Source organism: Pelophylax lessonae (assembly GCF_965119305.1).
Source record: "Pelophylax lessonae genome assembly, chromosome: 7".
NCBI lineage: Eukaryota > Metazoa > Chordata > Amphibia > Anura > Ranidae > Pelophylax > Pelophylax lessonae.
This window is the reverse complement of record NC_138774.1, coordinates 265,000,062-265,022,059: the sequence shown is the minus strand read 5'-3', so window position 1 is coordinate 265,022,059 and position 21,998 is coordinate 265,000,062. Positions and strand designations below refer to the sequence as shown.

General features: G+C 50.4%; 1 protein-coding gene across 4 annotated transcripts in view; it reads right to left on the bottom strand.

Moving 5' to 3' along the window:
- DENND1A (DENN domain containing 1A) overlaps positions 1-21,355 on the bottom strand; it is a 1,402,774-nt gene extending 1,381,419 nt beyond the window's left edge. For all 4 annotated transcript variants that reach the window (XM_082262893.1, XM_082262895.1, XM_082262894.1 and 1 more), the window contains exon 1: positions 21,202-21,355. In XM_082262893.1, coding sequence (XP_082119019.1) covers positions 21,202-21,260 — 59 coding nt within the window. In that variant the 5' untranslated portion in view covers positions 21,261-21,355. The remainder of the gene's footprint in view (positions 1-21,201) is intronic.
- Positions 21,356-21,998: the final 643 nt, after the last annotated feature.

Sequence of the window (21,998 nt, the reverse complement as noted above, 5' to 3'; positions counted from 1 at the left end):
CGATTCGGCACTGTTACTTTAACGGACAATTGCGCGGTCATGCGACGCTGTACCTAAATAAAATTGACGTCCTTTTTTTACCACAAATAGAGCTTTCTATTGGTGGTATCTGATCACCTGTGCGATTTTTATTTTTTGCACTATAAACAAAAAAAATAGCGACAATTCTGAAAAAATAAAAACAATATTTTTCCCTTTCTGCTATATAACATTCCCCAAATAAAACATTTTAAAATCAAAATTTTTTAACATTTTAGGGCAATTTGTTTTCTGCTACATATTTTTGGTAAAAAAAAAAAAAAAAAACAAAAGAAAACAAAATCGCAATAAGCGTATTTTGATTGGTTTTCACAAAAGTTATAGCGTCTACTAACTAGGGGAAAGATTTCTGTCATTTTTATTGTTTTTTGGGTTTTTTTTACTTAATGGCGGCGATCTGCGATTTGCAGGACTGCGACATTGCGGCGGACAGATCGGACCCCTGACTGACTACAGGAAAGATTTATGTCATTTTTAATTTTTTTAATAGTAATGGCGGCGATCCGCGATTTTTTTTTTTTTTTGCGGGACTGCAACATTGCGGCGGACAGATCGGACCCCTGACTGACTTTTTTTGACACTTTTGGGGGGACCAGTGACATTACTACAGTAATCAGTGCTAAAAAATATGCACTGTTACTGTAATAATGACGCTGGCAGGGAAGGGGTTAACAATGTGGCTGATCAAGGGGTTAAATATGTACCAAGGGGCGTATTTCTAACTGTGGGGGGGGGGCGTGGCTTGTGAAATGATCATAGAGATCTGTGGTCCTACATAGAAGGATCTCAGGCGCTCTGTGATCATCCCAGGGAGAAGAACGGTCAGCTGTGATTACAACAGCTGACCATTCTTCTCTCTCGGCGGGGAACAATCGCCCATGTCAGGCAGCAATCAGAGCTGCCTGCCCCGTGCATCGGCTTTCCTGCTGATGAACAGGGGTGGGAGCACGCCGCTGACATATACGGTGGTTTGTGCAGGAGCGGCTGCCTGCCGCAGTATAACTGCAGCAGGCGGTCGTAAATTGGTTAAAGGTTAATGACACTTTAGTAGGAAAAAAAATGGCGAATAAAAAATAATAATATAGTATAAGGTACACCATTGCAACACAAATCATATTGTAACACTGGTCTACAAATCTTGGGAAATGATCGACCTCCGAGATAAAATGTGCTAATTCTTACTTATTTTGATTAGATGAATTAGTAAACAGGTGACAAAGGTGCTGGTTGGTTAAAGTTTTCAAGATATTTCACAATAAAGATTTATACACAGGCAGTAATTTGCCTACACGGGAAGGAGGTGTCGGATGATGATGATGCCTCATAACTTCTCAACGACGTACGGTAGAACAATGAAAAGGGTACCATATAGAAGTGTATAAATTTATCTTCACTTTGAGACTTAGGCCCGTTTCACACGGGCGATCTGATCCGACTGTCAGTTTTTCAGGCGGACCTGATTGGATGCTCCATGCATCCCTATGGGGCAGCGGGTGCCAGCGGAGACATCTCCACTGACACCCGCTCCTATCTGATCCGAATCGATCCGTGAAATCCGGAAGGATGGAAACCCTATTTTCCATCCGTCTGGAGGATCGGATGGAATCGGATGAGAACGGACAGGCGGTCCATTTTCATCTGATCTCCCCATAAAGGACAGCGGGGATCTGACAGCTCTGTCTCTGCACACAGAGTGGAGACAGAGCTGTCATTTGCCTGCTCAGTGGGGATCGGCGGATCGATCCCCCGATGAGCAGAACGGACTCTGTCGGGTGCACCGCCCATGTAAAAGAAGCCTAAAGATTGTTAACTAACTGTAATGTATTTTTCTTTTATTTCAAGGTATATTTGTCTTGGTCAGATCTATTCATCATACAGGTACAAAGTGTCACTGCCTAATATTTCCAAGGAACAGTTACATAGTATTTTCCCTCAGAAGCCAAGGGGCTTTGAAACTGTGTAACAATGCAGATCATTTCTGCCACATTTGTGGCGAGGTTATATTTGAATCTCAAAAGTGCAGTATGACAGCAGTGGTAAAAAAGGCATACCACCTATATTTTGGATGCAAAATAGGGGGATCAGGACAAGAGTTGGCCCCTCAATAGTTGTTGCATTACATGTGCAGCTTATCTGCGTCATTGGCTAAACACGAAGAAAAAGTCAATGCCTTTCCCAGTCCCAATGGTGTGGAGGGAGCATGAAAGTCTTACATGAAGAACCAATTAACAACTTGCCGACCAGTCACTGGGACTGTACTACGGCAAAGTGGCTCGATTCCGTCCAGCGACGTAGACCTACCTGGCTGGACTCCTCCCCTTGTGGGCGGCGCTCCCGCTGTTTTCAGTCACAGCGGGAGTCGGGCCAGGGGAGGAGCAGCGCCAATCGCCGCTGCTCTTCCCCAATCGTCAGGGAATCGAGTTTGGAGATCCGCCTGCTTGTGTAAACAGAGCGGGCGGATCTCCCAAGTGACAAACAGTGACAGATTACAGGGTTCAGCATAGCTGAACATGCGATCTGTCCCTGTGTCACTCAGTCACCTCCCCCCACAAACGTCAGTAAGTACCAGGCATACATTAATCCCTCCCTCTCCAATAAAATGAACCCCTTCCCTGCCAGTGTCATTTTTACAGTAACAGTGCATATTTATAGCACTGATTACTGTAGTAATGTCACTGGTAACCCCAAAAGTGTCAAAAATGTCAGTCAAAGGTCCGATCTGTCCGCCGCAATGTTGCAGTCCCGCAAAAAAAAAAAAAAAAAAAAAAAATCGCAGATCGCCGCCATTACTCGTTAAAAAAAAAACACCAAAAATTACAGAAATCTTTCCCTTAGTTAGTAAACGCAATAACTTTAGCGCAAACCAATCAAAATAGGCTTATTGTGATTTTTTTTTTACCAAACATAGATAGCAGAAAACAAATTGGGCATAAATGTAAAAAAATTTAGATTTTTACATTTTTTGGGGGGGAATTTCATATAAAAAAAATGTTAAAAATATTGTTATTTTTTCAGAATTTACGCTCTTTTTTTGTTTATATCGCAAAAAGTAAAAATCGCACAGGTGATCAAATACCACCAAAAGAAAGCTCTGTTTGTGGGAAAAAAAGGACGTAAATTTTGTTTGGGTACGGCGTCGCACGACAGCGCAATTGTCAGTTAAAGTCGAACAGTGCCGAATCGCAAAAAGTGGCCTGGACGCAAGACAGCAAAATCCTCCGGTGGTAAAGTGGTTAATGAATATAGTTATGTTATTGGCATCAATAAATAGATACATTTATAATTATTGGTGTGGCACCCTTTTCATTGCTACATCACATTTTGTAGAAAAGTTATGGTGCATAAATCGCACATCACCCTCATCATTTTCAATTATTTTGCTGCAATCTTGACCTGAAGCTGAATCTTGGAAACTAGAGCCAATTAATACTCAGGACTTAATTTTTCTTTATTAGTGAATGAATTCTGCTAAAATTTAGCTACTTTCATTTCCGAAGGCTTTCTCCTTGTAGATCAGTGTAACTGAATGTTATTACAAATGACCTTTTCTTTCCAAACTGCAGCACTGTTATTTTCCATAAAATGCAATGAAATACGGCAACCTATAGGCAGTCTGTACACAGAGAGTGCACAGAGAGCACCTAAGAAAGGTAATTTCCTGCTTGTGTGATTGGATCACTGATTTTCCCAGAGGTCTGCCCCCAAAAAACAAGACAAAAAACTTAATATAACTGTTCTGAAGCGTTAGCTTTAATTTGTTTGACTTTTACTTAACCACTTCCATACCGGGCACTTTCACCCCCTTCCTGCCCAGGCCAATTTTCAGCTTTTAGCGCTGTTGCATTTTGAATGACAATTGCACGGTCATGCAACACTGTACTTAAACCAAATTTATGTCATTTCTTTCCCACAAATAGAGCTTTATTTTGATGGTATTTGATCACCACAAGTTTTTTTCTTTTTGCTAAACAAATAAAAAAACCAAAAGTTTGAAAAAAAAAAAAGTTTTTTTGTTTATGTTATAAAATTGTGTAAATAAATAAGTTTTTTCCTGCACTGGCAGGCACTGATGAGGCGCTTATATGCAGCACTGATGGGCACTGATAGGCAACACTGATGGGCAATGATAGGCACTGGTGGGCAGCACTGATAGATGGCAATCATGGACACTGGTGGGCAGCGCTGATAGAAGGCAATGATGGGCAGCACTGATGAGGAGGGCACCGACAGGCTCCCTGAGCACTGATTGGCATCCCTGGTGGCCATGGGTGGGCAATCCCCGGTGGCATCCCCCAAGGGTCTGCACTGGTAATCAATGCTCTGATTACCAGCACAGATCACCCCCCCTGTCAGGAGAGCCACCGATCAGTTCTCCCCTACTCGCGCCTGTCAGGCACGAACTGGAGAAAGCCGATGAACGGCACTTCTTGTTTACTATGTGACCAGCTGTGATTGGACACAGCAGATCACATGGTAAAGAGCCTACATCATAGGCTCTTTACCGGGATCGGAGATTCGGTGTGTCAGAGTGACACACCGCACCACTGATCGCCGCTCTGCTCCCAGTCAGGATGGGACAACCACTTTGTGGCCGTCATTTCACTATATGATGGGCGGGAAGTGGTTAAAGTCCATTTGTACTATTATTGTCCGACCATGCACTGCATTCTGTGAATGGATGGAGGAGATCATGTATTTCAACTGCTCCTCCTACATTCACTGAACATGATGTACTGTGGGACAATAACAGCAGTTCTGTGAATGGCATGGAGGACAGAAGGAGTGGGCAGGCAAATTTTTTCTGTAGCAGCTACTGTTAACCCTTACAGCACCAGGGGACATTTAGGACAGTACTTGGCAGCTGAGAAGGAAACACTGTAGTAGTGACTTCAGTCTGCCAGTAGTGTGATAGACACTAGAACACATAAATATTGTGATTGGTATGGTATCCAAAAATATATATATATATATATATATATATATATATATATATATATATATATATATATATATATATAGGGGACAGGCAGTTACTCTAGGAGAGCTGGAAAGGGCAATAGAAGGTCCTTAATCCATCGGCAGGACCAGTATCTGTTCCTTTGTGCAAGGAGGAACAGGATGAGCACTGCCAGATCCCTACAAAATGACCTCCAGCAGGCCACTGGTGGGAATGTCTCTGACCAAACAATCAGAAACAGATTTCATGAGGGTGGCCTGAGGGCCCAATGCCCTCTAGTGGGCCCTGTGCTCACTGCTTGACACAGTGGCGCTCCATTGGCATTTGCCATTAAACACCAGAATTGGTAAGTCTGCCACTGGTGCCCTGTACTTTTCACAGATGAGAACAGGTCCAATCTGAGCACATGTGACAGACGTGAAAGGGTCTGGAGAAGCCATGGCAAAAGTTATGCTGCCTGTAACATTGTTCAGCATGACTGGTTTGGTGGTGGGTCAGTGATGGTCTGGGGAGGCAAATCCATGATGTGACCTGAGGGGAGCAGGTCCATAATTCCCTGGGCTCACAGGAAGTAGGTTGAATGACATGTGACACAGGTGAAATCTACCTCAGCCACATCAGCTGCTCTATTTCTATGCTAACAGGTAAAAATGCATATACGTAATCCATGGCTGTCAACATTCTTGAAATATTTTGTTGGGATACCTGTGTGGTATGTCAGTTTTAGGGCCTGTGTCAACAGGTAAGGCAGCTTTCTTCCAAGGGCATTCTACTTGCATTTAGGATCGGTCTGAGAAGCTTCTAAGATCACAGCTTAATGACCGGTGAATTTACCTGAATTTGACCTTGTAAAGGCAAATAAGCTAGTTCCCTTGCAAAAAAAGCCCACTGACACAAGCACTTGGATTAAAGTGAAAATGAATGAGTGCTATGTCTCCCCAGCAGATGCAATCATTTGCAAATATGTGTATTGTACTTGCACATCATGGCAGATTTACTTTCTAGTCTGTTCTCCTTCAGCAAAACAGTTACATAGAGCAGAGAAGTATGCTGCTCTGTTCCTGCCATCTTTTCCTGGACTTTTCCAGGACTTGGTGTCTTCTATCTTTAGGAAGCTACTGATGACAGCTCCCATGCATGCACATGGGTGTTACATTGTACACTGGGCCTACTCTAACAGAGACCGAAGGTGTCCACCGCACCAAACATACTCTGCATAATGTACCATTTTAAAAAATGCTTGGGGGGGAAAAAAAAAAAAAAAAGGAAATTTTTTTGTTTTTTTGCAAAAAGTGAAACTTCCCACAAAACCATATATGAAGAAGTCGGTCAGTAGCTTTAACACAGCTGTTTTTTTGTTTGTTTTTTTTGAGTCCCCCCCATAACAATTTTGTTACCTTTGTCCTGCCAATAGATCAGTAATTTTCCCACTTCCTGTAATATAGCAATTTGTTCTGAAGTAAAATAGTGCTGCAGCCTTCTCACCCTGTAGACATTGTCATTTTATTGGAAATTTGAGTGGCAAATTAAAACACAACTCCCCATCTATGGGGACCCTGTCCACAGTAGTCTTTAGTATGAAACGCACACTTTAATTTATTTGTTGGGGACTTAAAGTTCTTCTAAAACGACATGTCCATATAGGACTACCCTGTCCACTGACATGTGGACCTATCCTGGACACGTAGTTTTAGATGAATAAGGCAGCAAACAAATTAAAATCCCACTCCAGCTAATACATATAAATAGGGATGCACCGAAATTATCGGCCGAGAATGGGCCTATCCCATTTCAGCCGATAATGGGTTAACAATGCCGAAATTAATGGCCGCCGTGAGAAAGGAGGAGGGCGCAGCGCAGGTTTGAAAAGACGCGCCTCTGGCCGGCCGTCCGCCTCTCAATGATGTCACTACTACGATCTATGTATGAATGAAGTGACATACCGGGCAGGAGGGCAGGCGAGTGGCCGCTAATAACTATAACTATGTGAGCCTTCACTTCCCTGTCATGCTGGTATCTCCTCTCACAGGGAAGTGAAGCGCTCACATAGTTACAGCTATTAGCGGCGCTCACCCCGCCCTCCCGTAGTAGTGACATCACCGGGAGGCGGGCCGCTGGCCAGAGGCGCGTCTTTTGAATGAAGGACACCGGAGGAGCAGAGTGACAGTAATCGTTGGGATGGGGAGGGACGCTGAGGCAGAGTGGGGGGGGGGGGGGCTGAGGCAGCTTACCAATGGTATTAGTATTATGCAGCATGAGGGGGGTTAATGTATTGTCACTGCTGGTCCCTGATGCATTAGTGACCGACCAGTGGCAGTTAATTAACCCCTTTGTGCTGCATTAGAGCAACCAGTATCAGTGCAACCAGTGTTAACACTGATTCTGGTTGCACTAATGCAGCACAAAAGGGTTAATTAACTGCCACTGGTCGGTCACTAATAGATGAGTGACAAGCAGTGACAATACATTAACCCCCTCATGCTGCATAATACAAATACCATTGGTAATTAAATTAACCTCTTGCCAACCCATCACAGTACATATACTGTGACAGGGTGGCAGCGACAGGTGTACGTTGCTGCCTGTTTTTGGTGTATGCCCCTCTTCTATCTATTTTAGAAATTATTTGGGGGGAAAAGTCATTTTCAGTTTCGGTTTTCGGCCAAGGGCATCCTGCATTTTCGGTTTCGGCCCAGAATTATCATTTCGGTGCATCCCTACATATAAAGCAGTTAAAGCAATATTCTTATTTGTTTTGGAAAAAACAAGCCTAAATCATATAACTAAAAGCTTTAAATGGTGGATTGGTGGCACTGGAACCTCCAGATAACGTCAGCTGTTCATTTTATATCGGTAAAAGTCTTAGTGTGGGGCAGTCAAATGAAAGGATGGCAGCTTCTGCAAACCAAAAGGTTTACTACAGCCACCTTTGGGATTTGAAAGAAATATCTGCATTTGGAATTGAGGTGCCACATGGAATGAGTACAAAATCCAAAATGTTTCAGGGTTTCAGACATCACCCCTTCATCAGGCCTGAAACAAGACATAAGTAGAATGCAATGATTTTTCGTGATAATAAAAATAACAGAAAGCTTTTGTTTAAAAATATGAAAAAATATATAGTATACAGTAATGGATAAAAAAATTATAAAATTAATTTATGAAAAGGTTGTATTCTTTTCCATACGTCAGGTTTCTGCCTTGATGACGGGGCAATATCTTACCCCCGAAACGCATCAAATTTTGTACTAATGCCATGTTTGGAGTTAACTCAGATTTGAACTTGAACATTCCAAATTTGACGCTTCAGTTCCACATTCAAATATACACTGAACAAAATTATAAAAACGCAACACTTTTGTTTTTGCCCCCATTTTTCATGAATTGAACTCAAAGATCTAAGACTTTTTCTATGTACACAAAAGGCCGATTTCTCTCAAATGTTCACAAATCTGTCTAAATCTGTGTTAGTGAGCACTTCTCCTTTGCCGAGATAATCCATCCACCTCACAGGTGTGGCATATCAAGATGCTGATTAGACAGCATGATTATTGCACAGGTGTGCCCTAGGCCGGCCACAATGAAAGGCCACTCTAAAATGTGCAGTTTTATCACACAGCACAATGCCATAGATGTCCCATGTTTTGAGGGAGGGTGCAATTGGCATGCTGACTGCAGAAATGTCCACCAGAGCTGATCCCTGTGCATTGAATGTTCATTTCTCTACCATAAGCCGTCTCCAAAGGGCGCTTCCGAGAATTTGGCAGTACATCAAACCAGCCTCACAAATTGCAGACCACGTGTAACCACACCAGCCCAGGACCTCCACATCCAGCATCTTCACCTCCAAGATGGTCTGAGACCAGCCACCCAGACAGCTGCTGCAACAATTGGTTTGCATAACCAAAGAATTTCTGCACAAACTGTCAGAAACCGTCTCAGGGAAGCTCATCTGCATGCTCATCGTCCTCATCGGGGTCTCGACTTGACTGCAGTTTGTTGTTGTAGCCGACTTGAGTGGGCAAATGCTCACACTCTATGGCATCTGACACTTTGGAGAGGTGTTCTCTTCACGGAAGAATCCCGGTTTTCTTAGATCTTTGAGTTCAGCTCATGAAAAATGGGGGCAAAAACAAGTGATGAATTTATAATTTTGTTCAGTATATAAATAAAAGCTGACTGAAAAGCAAACATGGCTGTGTTATTATGGTACGTCCCAACCCCTGTAATTGAGACTTTTGCATTAACAAGCACTGCGTATCAAACACATTTTTTTTTTTCATATACTGTATACAATTTTCACTTTTTTTGTAAGCTGTACAATTATTGATCTAAACTGACATTCTGTTAGTGGCAACAGAAGATCATGTCTGCGCAATGTGTGTGAGCTCAGCTGCAGCTTGTGGTCTCAGTCACAGGGTGACTAACCAGGAGCAACACTGGGACAAACTTGTCACCAGATAGCAGCAAGTGACTGAACAAGGACATTCATGGCAAGATGGAGAAACTCACACATTACATGACAGCACTTTTCTGCAGCCTTGGGAACTGCCCACCGATGATACTGGAGAAGTAGACCCTCGCCCATTGCTTTGGAGGGCAGGAGAGACATTTGGGGTCCAATAGACCCTCGATGTCTCCATAACAAGTACTGATCACCTGCCCAAAGCCCTCTAGGGATAGCAATAAAGTTAAATTACTGTTTTTTTTTATTATTGTAAAAATTAAAATTTTAATAAAATAAATAAAAAAGTTTTGGAAAATTAAAACCACCCTGTCACATACATGCAAACACGCATGACACATCTGAGGTATCGCCATGAACGTCAAAGTGAGAGCAATAATTCTTGGGCTATCCTCCACAGTTAACACTGATAACCTGTAAAGAGGCTTTAAAAGCGTCATCTATGACAATGCTTAGATACCACAGTTTGACATGAATTGCAACAGCCATCATTTCTTCTGTTTTCATAAAATATTTGTTTGGGGGTTTTAAATAATTTTCTAGCAAAAAATTCTAACATGCCAAAAATGTAAAAATTGCCCCAGGCAGAAAGTGGTTAAAAAGGCACTGTCACCTTACCCATCTAAGGCAAATGACTGCATCTTTGCAAAGGGCTCCAATGAAGAGATAAAAGTGATCCTAAAGATATAAGGTTTTTCTTTACCTTAATACAATCTATGTAAAAAGTAAAAAAAAACTGTGTTCTGCTTCCCCCTAGCACCCCCCCCCCCCAATACTTACCTGAGCCTGATCTTGATCCAGCGATGTTCACAAGACCAGCATTATTGCTCTCTTTTTCCTCACTAGCTCGGAGGCAGCTGGCTACTGCTGCTGTCAATCACAGGCAGTGAGGAGAGAGCAGGCCCGAGCGGCACGGTGTGTGTGTTTTAATTAGGGATGCATTGATCCGACTTTTTTGGACCCGATACCGATATCTGGCGTTGTGAAATCGCCGATACCGGAACCAATCCGGAGCTACACACAAAGCAAGAGGCTGCAGTACAGAGCAAAGCCGCTGCTTCATATGTGTGGCTCCTCCTTTCACAGGCAGAGTGCATCTGATATCACTCCTCCTGTGAGCCGGACCTATACAGGAAGTAGCGGCTCCCATCCCATACTACTACTGCACCTAGTAAGGGATGGCTGAGCCGTTACTCAGCAAAAAAACGGATCGGCCAATGTTACCGATCCCCCGATCCATCTAAAATGGCCATATCAGCGCCGATATCCGATCCGAATATCGGATCGGTGCATCCCTAGTTTTGATGTACACACACGGCAGCTTAGGATTGAACCCGTACAAGTGCCCCAAAGCAGGTTGCTATAGGAGCACTCGGAAGGGGGGGGGGGGGCGCCATTGAGGGCCCATAGAATAGGAAGATCTGGGATGCTCTATGCAAAACCATTACATAGAGCAGGTAAGTATGATATGTTTGTTATTAAAAATAAATTAGAAGATTCTCTTTACAATCACTGTACATTCAGGCAGTTGATAAATCGGCTTGTAGGCAGCAGTTGGAGCACACATCTAAGGGAGAAAACATAGTTCGTAGACTAAAGCTGGCCATAAGCAGCACAAATCTCTACAGATTCCTGATGAATTGAATGAGCCTTAAGCAATTATGTGCTTGACATAACTTGATATATAAAAAAAAAAACCCAGGCGGAATGGAAAAGTGCTGGCCCAACAGTGACTGCATCCTATCCTTCTGACAGTTACTAGTGCTGTGGCTGTCTACATACAATAGCCAGCTGTGGAGATTCTACCATCTCTGCGGATCATCCTAAATTGAGGAATCTGCTCTTTATCTCCCATGGGCTGAATGAGAGAAGTCTAGCCCTGTATACACCGAGTGTCCATTCACCCTACCGCGACTTGTCAGCCTGAAAAGTCACGGTCCATTATAGGCTACAGGAACGGTTCTAATAGGAGCTATGACTTAGAAAAAGGGTCCTGTACAACTTCGGGGCGACCTGGAGTGACTTGCATAGACATTCATTATATGAAGTCCATGCAAGTCACGGTTCACGCGACTTCACAGGTCGCCCCCCCAGTCGTGCCGATTCAGTGTGAACCGGCACTAAGGCAGCATTGCCAACCTATGACAGGAAGTTCCAAGAGGGATTCAAACTGGCAGGATCACCAGAGTGGCAGAAAAGGAATGCTGCCAGCGAAGAAGAATGCCCTGACAAATGTGAAGTGTACATAAACCCAAAAACAAAAATTTAAAGAACATTTTCTGCAAATACACCAACATACTTGTTGATCCGGATAGAAATCCAACGCCCTTGTAATGTACTGAACGTAACTCTCAAAAAATGTTATCAGCTTTCCCAGCTAAATTCTGTGAATGACATATTTGCCTCCTCCTGCCTATGTTATAGAGAAGGGGAGGAGGTGTTGGTACTCCAAATCAAAAGATCAGCCAATGTCTACAAGGCTAATGCTCCATAAACACAGTGCAGTAGGTGAGCGTTGCCACCCCAGGAGAGGAAGTGGCAGCATAACCAGTTCACTGGGGACTGGAGAACCAGCACAGTAAGCCAATCAGCTGTGCTGTAGCGCAAGGAGCATGCCAAAGAGACTTGTTCATTAGTCAGCGGCTTCTCTTTTCACTGTCCAGTCCAGAGGGGAATTTCATGTATTTCATGTTAGGTCTCGCCCCCCACCCCTCCGCCAGACAGGACTGTGCTGTGTGTGTAGAGCTGTGTAAATCTCAGGACAGAAGTGCTACTTTTGTGTCAGGAAAAAAGCTCTCATACTGTATGTACTGCATCTGTGTATTTAGCTGCTTCCCACTTCTGTCAAACACAGGCAGTGAGCCAATGACGGGAGAGAGGGGGTGAGGCCAAGCCGCGACTGTGTGTGTGAATGGACACACAGTGCCGTGGCTCAGGTGCCCCCAATGCAAGCGGTTTGCTCTGGGGGCACTTGGGAAAAGGAAGGGGCCAAGAGCGCCAGCTGGGGACCCAAGAAAAGGAGGATCTGGGCTGCTTTGTGCAAAACCACTGCAAAGTGCAGGCAATTATAACATGTTTGTTAGTTTGAAAAACTTTATTATCAGTCAAAAAAGTCCCATATGTGCAAGTGAGAATTAAAACATCCAAGGTGATATGGTTGATTGCAGTAGTGGACAAATCTCGCCACCAACAGAAGGAATAATATTGCGCTCACCAGATGGTGTTGACCCAAATTACTATACAGCATAAGGGTCAAATGAGGCTCATAAGATGGTTCTGAGATTCCTCTAGGGGAGACTGTAGCCACGGATGTTCCTCGGGTAGATATCCAATGTGGTGAAAGGAGGATGAAGCTCCCAATCAACCGGAACCATAAGGATATAGACAAACAATCCAGCGGTACAGGCAGACAAAATTCAGGCATATCAGGCTGAAATAGGCAAAATGCTGACGCGTTTCGTCCCACAGGACATTCTCAAAGGATTTAGCCAGCCTTGGGAGCTTCATCCTCCTTTCACCACATTGGATATCTACCCGAGGAACATCCGTGGCTACAGTCTCCCCTAGAGGAATCTCAGAACCATCTTATGAGCCTCATTTGACCCTAATACTGTATAGTTATTTGGGTCAACACCATCTGGTGAGCGCAATATTATTCCTTCTGTTGGTGGTGGGATTTGCCCACTACTGCAATCAACCATATCACCTTGGATGTTTTAGGTTTTACTTCTCACTTGCACATATGGGACTTTTTTGACTGTTCCTTATTATTAACCATTCGTTTGGTTTTTACATATGCACAATTATCACTTATTTTGTATGGAGAGCTGTTAGAATTCTTCTCCATTTGTGCACTTTTAGACTCCGTTCACACTGGGGCGACCTGTCAGGCGACCTGGTCACCTGACAGGTCGCCTGCCATAGAGTAGCTGTGGACCCGTTCTAATAAGAGCGACACAAGTCGCTCCGACTTAGAAAAAGGGTCCTGAGCTTCTTTGGGGGCGACCTGGAGCGACCTGCATTGACTTCAATGATATGAAGCCGTGCTGGCCGCTCCGAGGTCCGCACCGCGACCTGTGAGGTCCCCCCGGCAAGTAGCGTCGCCCCAGTGTGAACGGGGTCTTATAGTTATTTGCTTTATATCAACCTGTTTTTTGATAGCAGCTTGTATTACACATATTGTTTGGACTGGTTAGCGCAGTATATATTTCTTTATTTATTTTATTATCACTTTAATCTTTTCAGCTTCCCAGCTGGTATCATCACCCTTTGATAATGTCCTGTGGGAGGGACGAAACGCGTCAGTTCCGGCTGATGACACGCAAGTGGCGGCGTACTTTCAGTTCCCGGTTTTATGCTTGTTTTACCTTGTACAAAAGTGAGTGCAATATTGTGTTTTTAGTATTATTTTAATAAACGGAATTCAATTCCTCCTCTCTTCTGGCATTATACTATCCATGAAGGGAATCCACACCCACAAAGAAGGAGCTCTGTTGGAGGACTGCTATTCCCAGCATCTAAGAGGTTTTCCAAAGCGCATATGACTTCTGTTATGGGAGTCTATGGCAGCTGGTACCTGAGTGGGCACACAGGAGGGAGCACGGACGGCACCAATTTTCTTTACAGCATTTGGCACCTCAGCACTTTAAATATGATGGAACTGCAATAATTCCCAACTCTATGATGGACTTTTATTGATTACTTCTACTGATTTTAGAACTTTGCTATTGTGAGTGTGTATATATATATATATATATATATATATATATATATATATATATAAGTTTATGCTACCATTTACACATATTAGGTTTTCGTTTTTTACACACATTCGATTTAGGGCATTACACCTTTTAAAGGAACAACAACCTCACCTACAACATTCACTATTTCACGTAGTTTATTTATTATTTCTTACATCCATTAGCGTGGATATAGAGAGATATATTATATATATTTACTGTAGATAAAAACACACGCTGTGCCCTTGTTATGAAGCCTGACTGGAAAACTCCCATCCTGCCTTGTAGCTAGGACGTTGCTATGGGACTCACAGCTATTACTGCTCACCTCCATCCTCACAGGAGTAAGCGCTCAAACACTGAGCTCCGAGCTACTGCATCAGAGAAGAGAAAGCACATGCGAGGAGATTGGAATCAGAGGAAGGTGAACAATAACAGCTTAGAGTTTCTTAGCAACATCCTAGCAACAGGGTAGGATGGGAGGAGTCATCTGTTGGAATCTCCCACATATACGCAGACATGTAGAGGGTATCTAAATAAACACCTGCCAGAGACTTGCATGCAGAGTACGTCTGCGTATGTGCACACATGCAACGGGTCTGTGCCAATGAGGGTGGAGAAGTGGCGGTCAGTCAGGCAGCGGCGAAGGGGAAAGAAGTGGCGGCGGTCAGTCAGGCGGCAGTGAGGGGGGAGAAGCGTTGGATCAGTCAGGCGGCGGTGAGGGGGGGGAGAAGCGTTGGGTCAGTCAGGTGGCGGTGAGGGGGAGAAGCGTTGGGTCAGTCAGGCGGCGGTGAGGGGGAGAAGCGTTGAGTCAGTCAGGCAGCGGTGAGGGGGAGAAGCGTTGAGTCAGTCAGGCGGCGGTGAGGGGGGGGGAGAAGCGTTGGGTCAGTCAGGCGGCAGTGAGGGGGAGAAGCGTTGGGTCAGTCAGGCGGCGGTGAGGGGGAGAAGCGTTGGGTCAGTCAGGCGGCGGTGAGGGGGAGAAGCGTTGAGTCAGTCAGGCGGCGGTGAGGGGGGGGGGGGAAGCGTTGGGTCAGTCAGGCGGCGGTGAGGGGGAGAAGCGTTGAGTCAGTCAGGCGGCGGTGAGGGGGAGAAGCGTTGAGTCAGTCAGGTGGCGGTGAGGGGGAGAAGCGTTGGGTCAGTCAGGCGGCGGTGAGGGGGGAGAAGCGTTGAGTCAGTCAGGCGGCAGTGAGGGGGAGAAGCGTTGGGTCAGGTGGCGGTGAGGGGGAGAAGCGTTGGGTCAGTCAGACGGCGGTGAGGGGGGAGAAGCGTTGGGTCAGTCAGGTGGCGGTGAGGGGGGAGAAGCGTTGGGTCAGTCAGGCGGCGGTGAGGGGGAGAAGCGTTGGGTCAGTCAGGCGGCAGTGAGGGGGGAGAAGCGTTGGGTCAGTCAGGCGGCGGTGAGGGGGTGAAGCGTTGGGTCAGTCAGGCGGCGGTGAGGGGGTGAAGCGTTGGGTCAGTCAGGCGGCGGTGAGGGGGAGAAGCGTTGAGTCAGTCAGGCGGCGGTGAGGGGGGGGAGAAGCGTTGGGTCAGTCAGGCGGCGGTGAGGGGGAGAAGCGTTGGGTCAGTCAGGCGGCGGTGAGGGGGAGAAGCGTTGAGTCAGTCGGGCGGCGGTGAGGGGGAGAAGCGTTGAGTCAGTCAGGCGGCGGTGAGGGGGAGAAGCGTTGGGTCAGTCAGGCGGCGGTGAGGGGGGAGAAGCGTTGGGTCAGTCAGGCGGCGGTGAGGGGGAGAAGCGTTGGGTCAGTCAGGCGGCGGTGAGGGGGGAGAAGCGTTGAGTCAGTCAGGCGGCAGTGAGGGGGGAGAAGCGTTGAGTCAGTCAGGCGGCAGTGAGGGGGAGAAGCGTTGGGTCAGGTGGCGGTGAGGGGGGAGAAGCGTTGGGTCAGTCAGGCGGCGGTGAGGGGGTGAAGCGTTGGGTCAGTCAGGCGGTGGTGAGGGGGTGAAGCGTTGGGTCAGTCAGGCGGCGGTGAGGGGGAGAAGCGTTGAGTCAGTCAGGCGGCGGTGAGGGGGGGGAGAAGCGTAGGGTCAGTCAGGCGGCGGTGAGGGGGAGAAGTGTTGGGTCAGTCAGGCGGCGGTGAGGGGGAGAAGCGTTGAGTCAGTCAGGCGGCGGTGAGGGGGAGAAGCGTTGAGTCAGTCAGGCGGCGGTGAGGGGGAGAAGCGTTGAGTCAGTCAGGCGGCGGTGAGGGGGAGAAGCGTTGGGTCAGTCAGGCGGCGGTGAGGGGGAGAAGCGTTGGGTCAGTCAGGCGGCGGTGAGGGGGAGAAGCGTTGGGTCAGTCAGGCGGCGGTGAGGGGGAGAAGCGTTGGATCAGTCAGGCGGCGGTGAGGGGGAGAAGCGTTGGGTCAGTCAGGTGGCGGTGAGGGGGAGAAGCGTTGAGTCAGTCAGGCGGCGGTGAGGGGGAGAAGCGTTGGGTCAGTCAGGTGGCGGTGAGGGTAGAGAAGCGTTGGGTCAGTCAGGCGGCGGTGAGGGGGGAGAAGCGTTGGGTCAGTCAGGTGGCGGTGAGGGGGGAGAAGCGTTGGGTCAGTCAGGTGGCGGTGAGGGGGGAGAAGCGTTGGGTCAGTCAGGCGGCGGTGAGGGGGAGAAGCGTTGGATCAGTCAGGCGGCGGTGAGGGGGAGAAGCGTTGGATCAGTCAGGCGGCGGTGAGGGGGGAGAAGCGTTGGGTCAGTCAGGCGGCAGTGAGGGGGAGAAGCGTTGGGTCAGGTGGCGGTGAGGGGGAGAAGCGTTGGGTCAGTCAGGCGGCGGTGAGGGGGGAGAAGCGTTGGGTCAGTCAGGTGGCGGTGAGGGAGGAGAAGCGTTGGGTCAGTCAGGCGGCGGTGAGGGGGGAGAAGCGTTGGGTCAGTCAGGTGGCGGTGAGGGGGGAGAAGCGTTGGGTCAGTCAGGTGGCGGTGAGGGGGGAGAAGCGTTGGGTCAGTCAGGTGGCGGTGAGGGGGAGAAGCGTTGGGTCAGTCAGGTGGCGGTGAGGGGGGAGAAGCGTTGGGTCAGTCAGGTGGCGGTGAGGGGGGAGAAGCGTTGGGTCAGTCAGGTGGCGGTGAGGGGGAGAAGCGTTGGGTCAGTCAGGCGGCGGTGAGGGGGGAGAAGCGTTGGGTCAGTCAGGTGGCGGTGAGGGTAGAGAAGCGTTGGGTCAGTCAGGCGGCGGTGAGGGGGGAGAAGCGTTGGGTCAGTCAGGTGGCGGTGAGGGGGGAGAAGCGTTGGGTCAGTCAGGTGGCGGTGAGGGGGGAGAAGCGTTGGGTCAGTCAGGCGGCGGTGAGGGGGAGAAGCGTTGGGTCAGTCAGGCGGCGGTGAGGGGGAGAAGCGTTGGGTCAGTCAGGCGGCGGTGAGGGGGAGAAGCGTTGGGTCAGTCAGGCGGCGGTGAGGGGGAGAAGCGTTGGGTCAGTCAGGCGGCGGTGAGGGGGAGAAGCGTTGAGTCAGTCGGGCGGCGGTGAGGGGGAGAAGCGTTGAGTCAGTCAGGCGGCGGTGAGGGGGAGAAGCGTTGGGTCAGTCAGGCGGCGGTGAGGGGGGAGAAGCGTTGGGTCAGTCAGGCGGCGGTGAGGGGGAGAAGCGTTGGGTCAGTCAGGCGGCGGTGAGGGGGGAGAAGCGTTGAGTCAGTCAGGCGGCAGTGAGGGGGGAGAAGCGTTGAGTCAGTCAGGCGGCAGTGAGGGGGAGAAGCGTTGGGTCAGGTGGCGGTGAGGGGGGAGAAGCGTTGGGTCAGTCAGGCGGCGGTGAGGGGGTGAAGCGTTGGGTCAGTCAGGCGGTGGTGAGGGGGTGAAGCGTTGGGTCAGTCAGGCGGCGGTGAGGGGGAGAAGCGTTGAGTCAGTCAGGCGGCGGTGAGGGGGGGGAGAAGCGTAGGGTCAGTCAGGCGGCGGTGAGGGGGAGAAGTGTTGGGTCAGTCAGGCGGCGGTGAGGGGGAGAAGCGTTGAGTCAGTCAGGCGGCGGTGAGGGGGAGAAGCGTTGAGTCAGTCAGGCGGCGGTGAGGGGGAGAAGCGTTGAGTCAGTCAGGCGGCGGTGAGGGGGAGAAGCGTTGGGTCAGTCAGGCGGCGGTGAGGGGGAGAAGCGTTGGGTCAGTCAGGCGGCGGTGAGGGGGAGAAGCGTTGGGTCAGTCAGGCGGCGGTGAGGGGGAGAAGCGTTGGATCAGTCAGGCGGCGGTGAGGGGGAGAAGCGTTGGGTCAGTCAGGTGGCGGTGAGGGGGAGAAGCGTTGAGTCAGTCAGGCGGCGGTGAGGGGGAGAAGCGTTGGGTCAGTCAGGTGGCGGTGAGGGTAGAGAAGCGTTGGGTCAGTCAGGCGGCGGTGAGGGGGGAGAAGCGTTGGGTCAGTCAGGTGGCGGTGAGGGGGGAGAAGCGTTGGGTCAGTCAGGTGGCGGTGAGGGGGGAGAAGCGTTGGGTCAGTCAGGCGGCGGTGAGGGGGAGAAGCGTTGGATCAGTCAGGCGGCGGTGAGGGGGAGAAGCGTTGGATCAGTCAGGCGGCGGTGAGGGGGGAGAAGCGTTGGGTCAGTCAGGCGGCAGTGAGGGGGAGAAGCGTTGGGTCAGGTGGCGGTGAGGGGGAGAAGCGTTGGGTCAGTCAGGCGGCGGTGAGGGGGGAGAAGCGTTGGGTCAGTCAGGTGGCGGTGAGGGAGGAGAAGCGTTGGGTCAGTCAGGCGGCGGTGAGGGGGGAGAAGCGTTGGGTCAGTCAGGTGGCGGTGAGGGGGGAGAAGCGTTGGGTCAGTCAGGTGGCGGTGAGGGGGGAGAAGCGTTGGGTCAGTCAGGTGGCGGTGAGGGGGAGAAGCGTTGGGTCAGTCAGGTGGCGGTGAGGGGGGAGAAGCGTTGGGTCAGTCAGGTGGCGGTGAGGGGGGAGAAGCGTTGGGTCAGTCAGGTGGCGGTGAGGGGGAGAAGCGTTGGGTCAGTCAGGCGGCGGTGAGGGGGGAGAAGCGTTGGGTCAGTCAGGTGGCGGTGAGGGTAGAGAAGCGTTGGGTCAGTCAGGCGGCGGTGAGGGGGGAGAAGCGTTGGGTCAGTCAGGTGGCGGTGAGGGGGGAGAAGCGTTGGGTCAGTCAGGTGGCGGTGAGGGGGGAGAAGCGTTGGGTCAGTCAGGTGGCGGTGAGGGGGAGAAGCGTTGGGTCAGTCAGGCGGCGGTGAGGGGGGAGAAGCGTTGGGTCAGTCAGGTGGCGGTGAGGGGGAGAAGCGTTGGGTCAGTCAGGTGGCGGTGAGGGGGGAGAAGCGTTGGGTCAGTCAGGTGGCGGTGAGGGTAGAGAAGCGTTGGGTCAGTCAGGCGGCGGTGAGGGGGGAGAAGCGTTGGGTCAGTCAGGCGGCGGTGAGGGGGGAGAAGCGTTGGGTCAGTCAGGTGGCGGTGAGGGGGGAGAAGCGTTGGGTCAGTCAGGTGGCGGTGAGGGGGAGAAGCGTTGGGTCAGTCAGGTGGCGGTGAGGGGGGAGAAGCGTTGGGTCAGTCAGGTGGCGGTGAGGGGGGAGAAGCGTTGGGTCAGTCAGGTGGCGGTGAGGGGGAGAAGCGTTGGGTCAGTCAGGTGGCGGTGAGGGGGGAGAAGCGTTGGGTCAGTCAGGTGGCGGTGAGGGGGGAGAAGCGTTGGGTCAGTCAGGTGGCGGTGAGGGGGAGAAGCGTTGGGTCAGTCAGGCGGCGGTGAGGGGGGAGAAGCGTTGGGTCAGTCAGGTGGCGGTGAGGGGGAGAAGCGTTGGGTCAGTCAGGTGGCGGTGAGGGGGGAGAAGCGTTGGGTCAGTCAGGTGGCGGTGAGGGGGGAGAAGCGTTGGGTCAGTCAGGTGGCGGTGAGGGGGAGAAGCGTTGGGTCAGTCAGGCGGCAGTGAGGGGGGAGAAGCGTTGGGTCAGTCAGGCGGCAGTGAGGGGGGAGAAGCATTGGGTCAGTCAGGTGGCGGTGAGGGAGGGGTTGGAGAAGCGGCGGTCAGTCAGGCCGTGGTGAGGGGGGGGGGGGGGAGAGAAGCAGCAGTGAGGAGGAGGGGGGGGACTAGCAGCGACAGTCAAACGGTGGTGAGGAGGGGAGGGAGAAGCAACGGTCAGTCAAGCGGCGGTGAGGAGGAAGGGGAGAAGCAATGGCTAGGTGGCGGTGAGGAGGAGGGGGAGAGAAGCAGTGGTCAGTCAGGGGGCGGGGGGGAGAAGCAGAAGTCAGGGGTGGAGAAGCGATGGTCGGTCAGCCGGCGGTAAAGGGGGGGGGGAGAGAAGCGGTGGCCAGTCAGGCGGCGATGAGGGGGGAGAAGCAGCGGTCAGGGGTGGAGAAGGGACGGTCGGTCAGCTGACGGTGAGGGGGGGGGGGGGAAGTGGCGGTCAGTCAGGCGGCGGTGAGGGGGGAGGAAGAAGCGGCAGTCAGTTTGGTGGCGGTGAAGAGCAGCGGTCAGTCAGACAGCGGTGTGTGGGGGTCGCACAGCGGTGTGTGTGGGGGTTGCGGGGGTCGCACAGCGGTGTGTGGGGGTCGCACAGCGGTGAGGGGAGGAGGAAGAAGTGGCGGTCAGTCAGGCAGCGTTGAAAAGCGGCAGTCAGTCAGACAGCGGTGTGTGGGGGGGTCGCACAGCGGTGTGTGGGGGTTGCACAGCGGCGTGTGGGGGTTGCGGGGGTCGCACAGCGGTGTGTGGGGGTTGCGGGGGTCGCACAGCGGTGAGGGGAGGAGGAAGAAGTGGCGGTCAGTCAGGCGGCGTTGAAAAGCAGCGGTCAGTCAGACAGCGGTGTGTGGGGGTCAGACGGCGGTCAGTCAGAAGTACTGGAGAGGAGTGGGGGGGTCAGTAGGAGAAGGGGACGGTTGTAGTGAAGTTGTTGTCATGGTTGGTGATATACATTCCTCCATACTGGGGCCATTTCCTGGACTGAGCCCTCACACAGCTCATATCTACCTCCTGATAACACCACAGAGAGCCCCCAGAGCCAGGCCCCCCCTGTGTATGTCGCTGACACAGGCTGTAGAGAAGTCTGTCACACACAGTCAGCCTGTCCTCCATACACTTCATGTGAGAGGTGTTCAGCTCCCTCCATGTGGATTGCTCTCCCTTCTCCTCACAGAGTACAGCACACGCCCAGCTCCCACTCTCTCTCCCCGGACACTTACTTCACCCTGGAGCCCATTGTCTCCTGTCCCCGGTGTCCGGTCCGCTCTCCCTCACTCATACAGCGCCATGGTCACCGAGCCGCGAGACAGCCGCGCAGGTTGCCGGGAGATGTAGTCCAGTACTATCGTTCTGCCTTACAGCCCTCACCGCGCCGGAACTACAGCTCCCAGAGTGCACCGCGCAGGGAGCGAGCAGCGGTTCAGCCCATGGCGCAGTGCGCAGGGAGAGCGGGCCTGTCACTTTGTGGGCGGGGTGGCTGCCCATAGAGGCTCTCCCACTAGAGAAGGAAGGCTTGTGAGGGAATGACAGCCAATGGGAGAGCGAGAGGGAGAATTGAAGTAGATGTACACTGCAACTGAGTGACATTGGCTTGTTAGCGTCCTTTGACATGGGTTTCATCAGTCCAGTCACATCTTTTGCTGAGAAAAAAATATTTTGTTCATTGAGGGACACAGCTCCTGATTCTTCTTAACCATTGGGTTATACTGCCTCCTACAGGAGTAGGACACTAGGCAGGAAAAAGCTTGACTACCCCTATGGGCAGTCCCAGGGGGTATACTCCCACACTTAGCTGTAAACACTCAGTTTTTTTCTGCTTAGTCAGGTGTGAGGACATAGTTCCTTGCTGGGACCTCTGGTCCTGGCCATTTTTTTTCCTTTTAAATAGATTTTTTCCTATATTTGTTATTTTGTTACTGTAAGAATTGACTATTTATCACTTGCCGACCGGTCACGTTGACCGTACTGCGGCAAAGTGGCTTGATTCCGTCGCTGGACTCCTCCCCCTGTAGGCGGC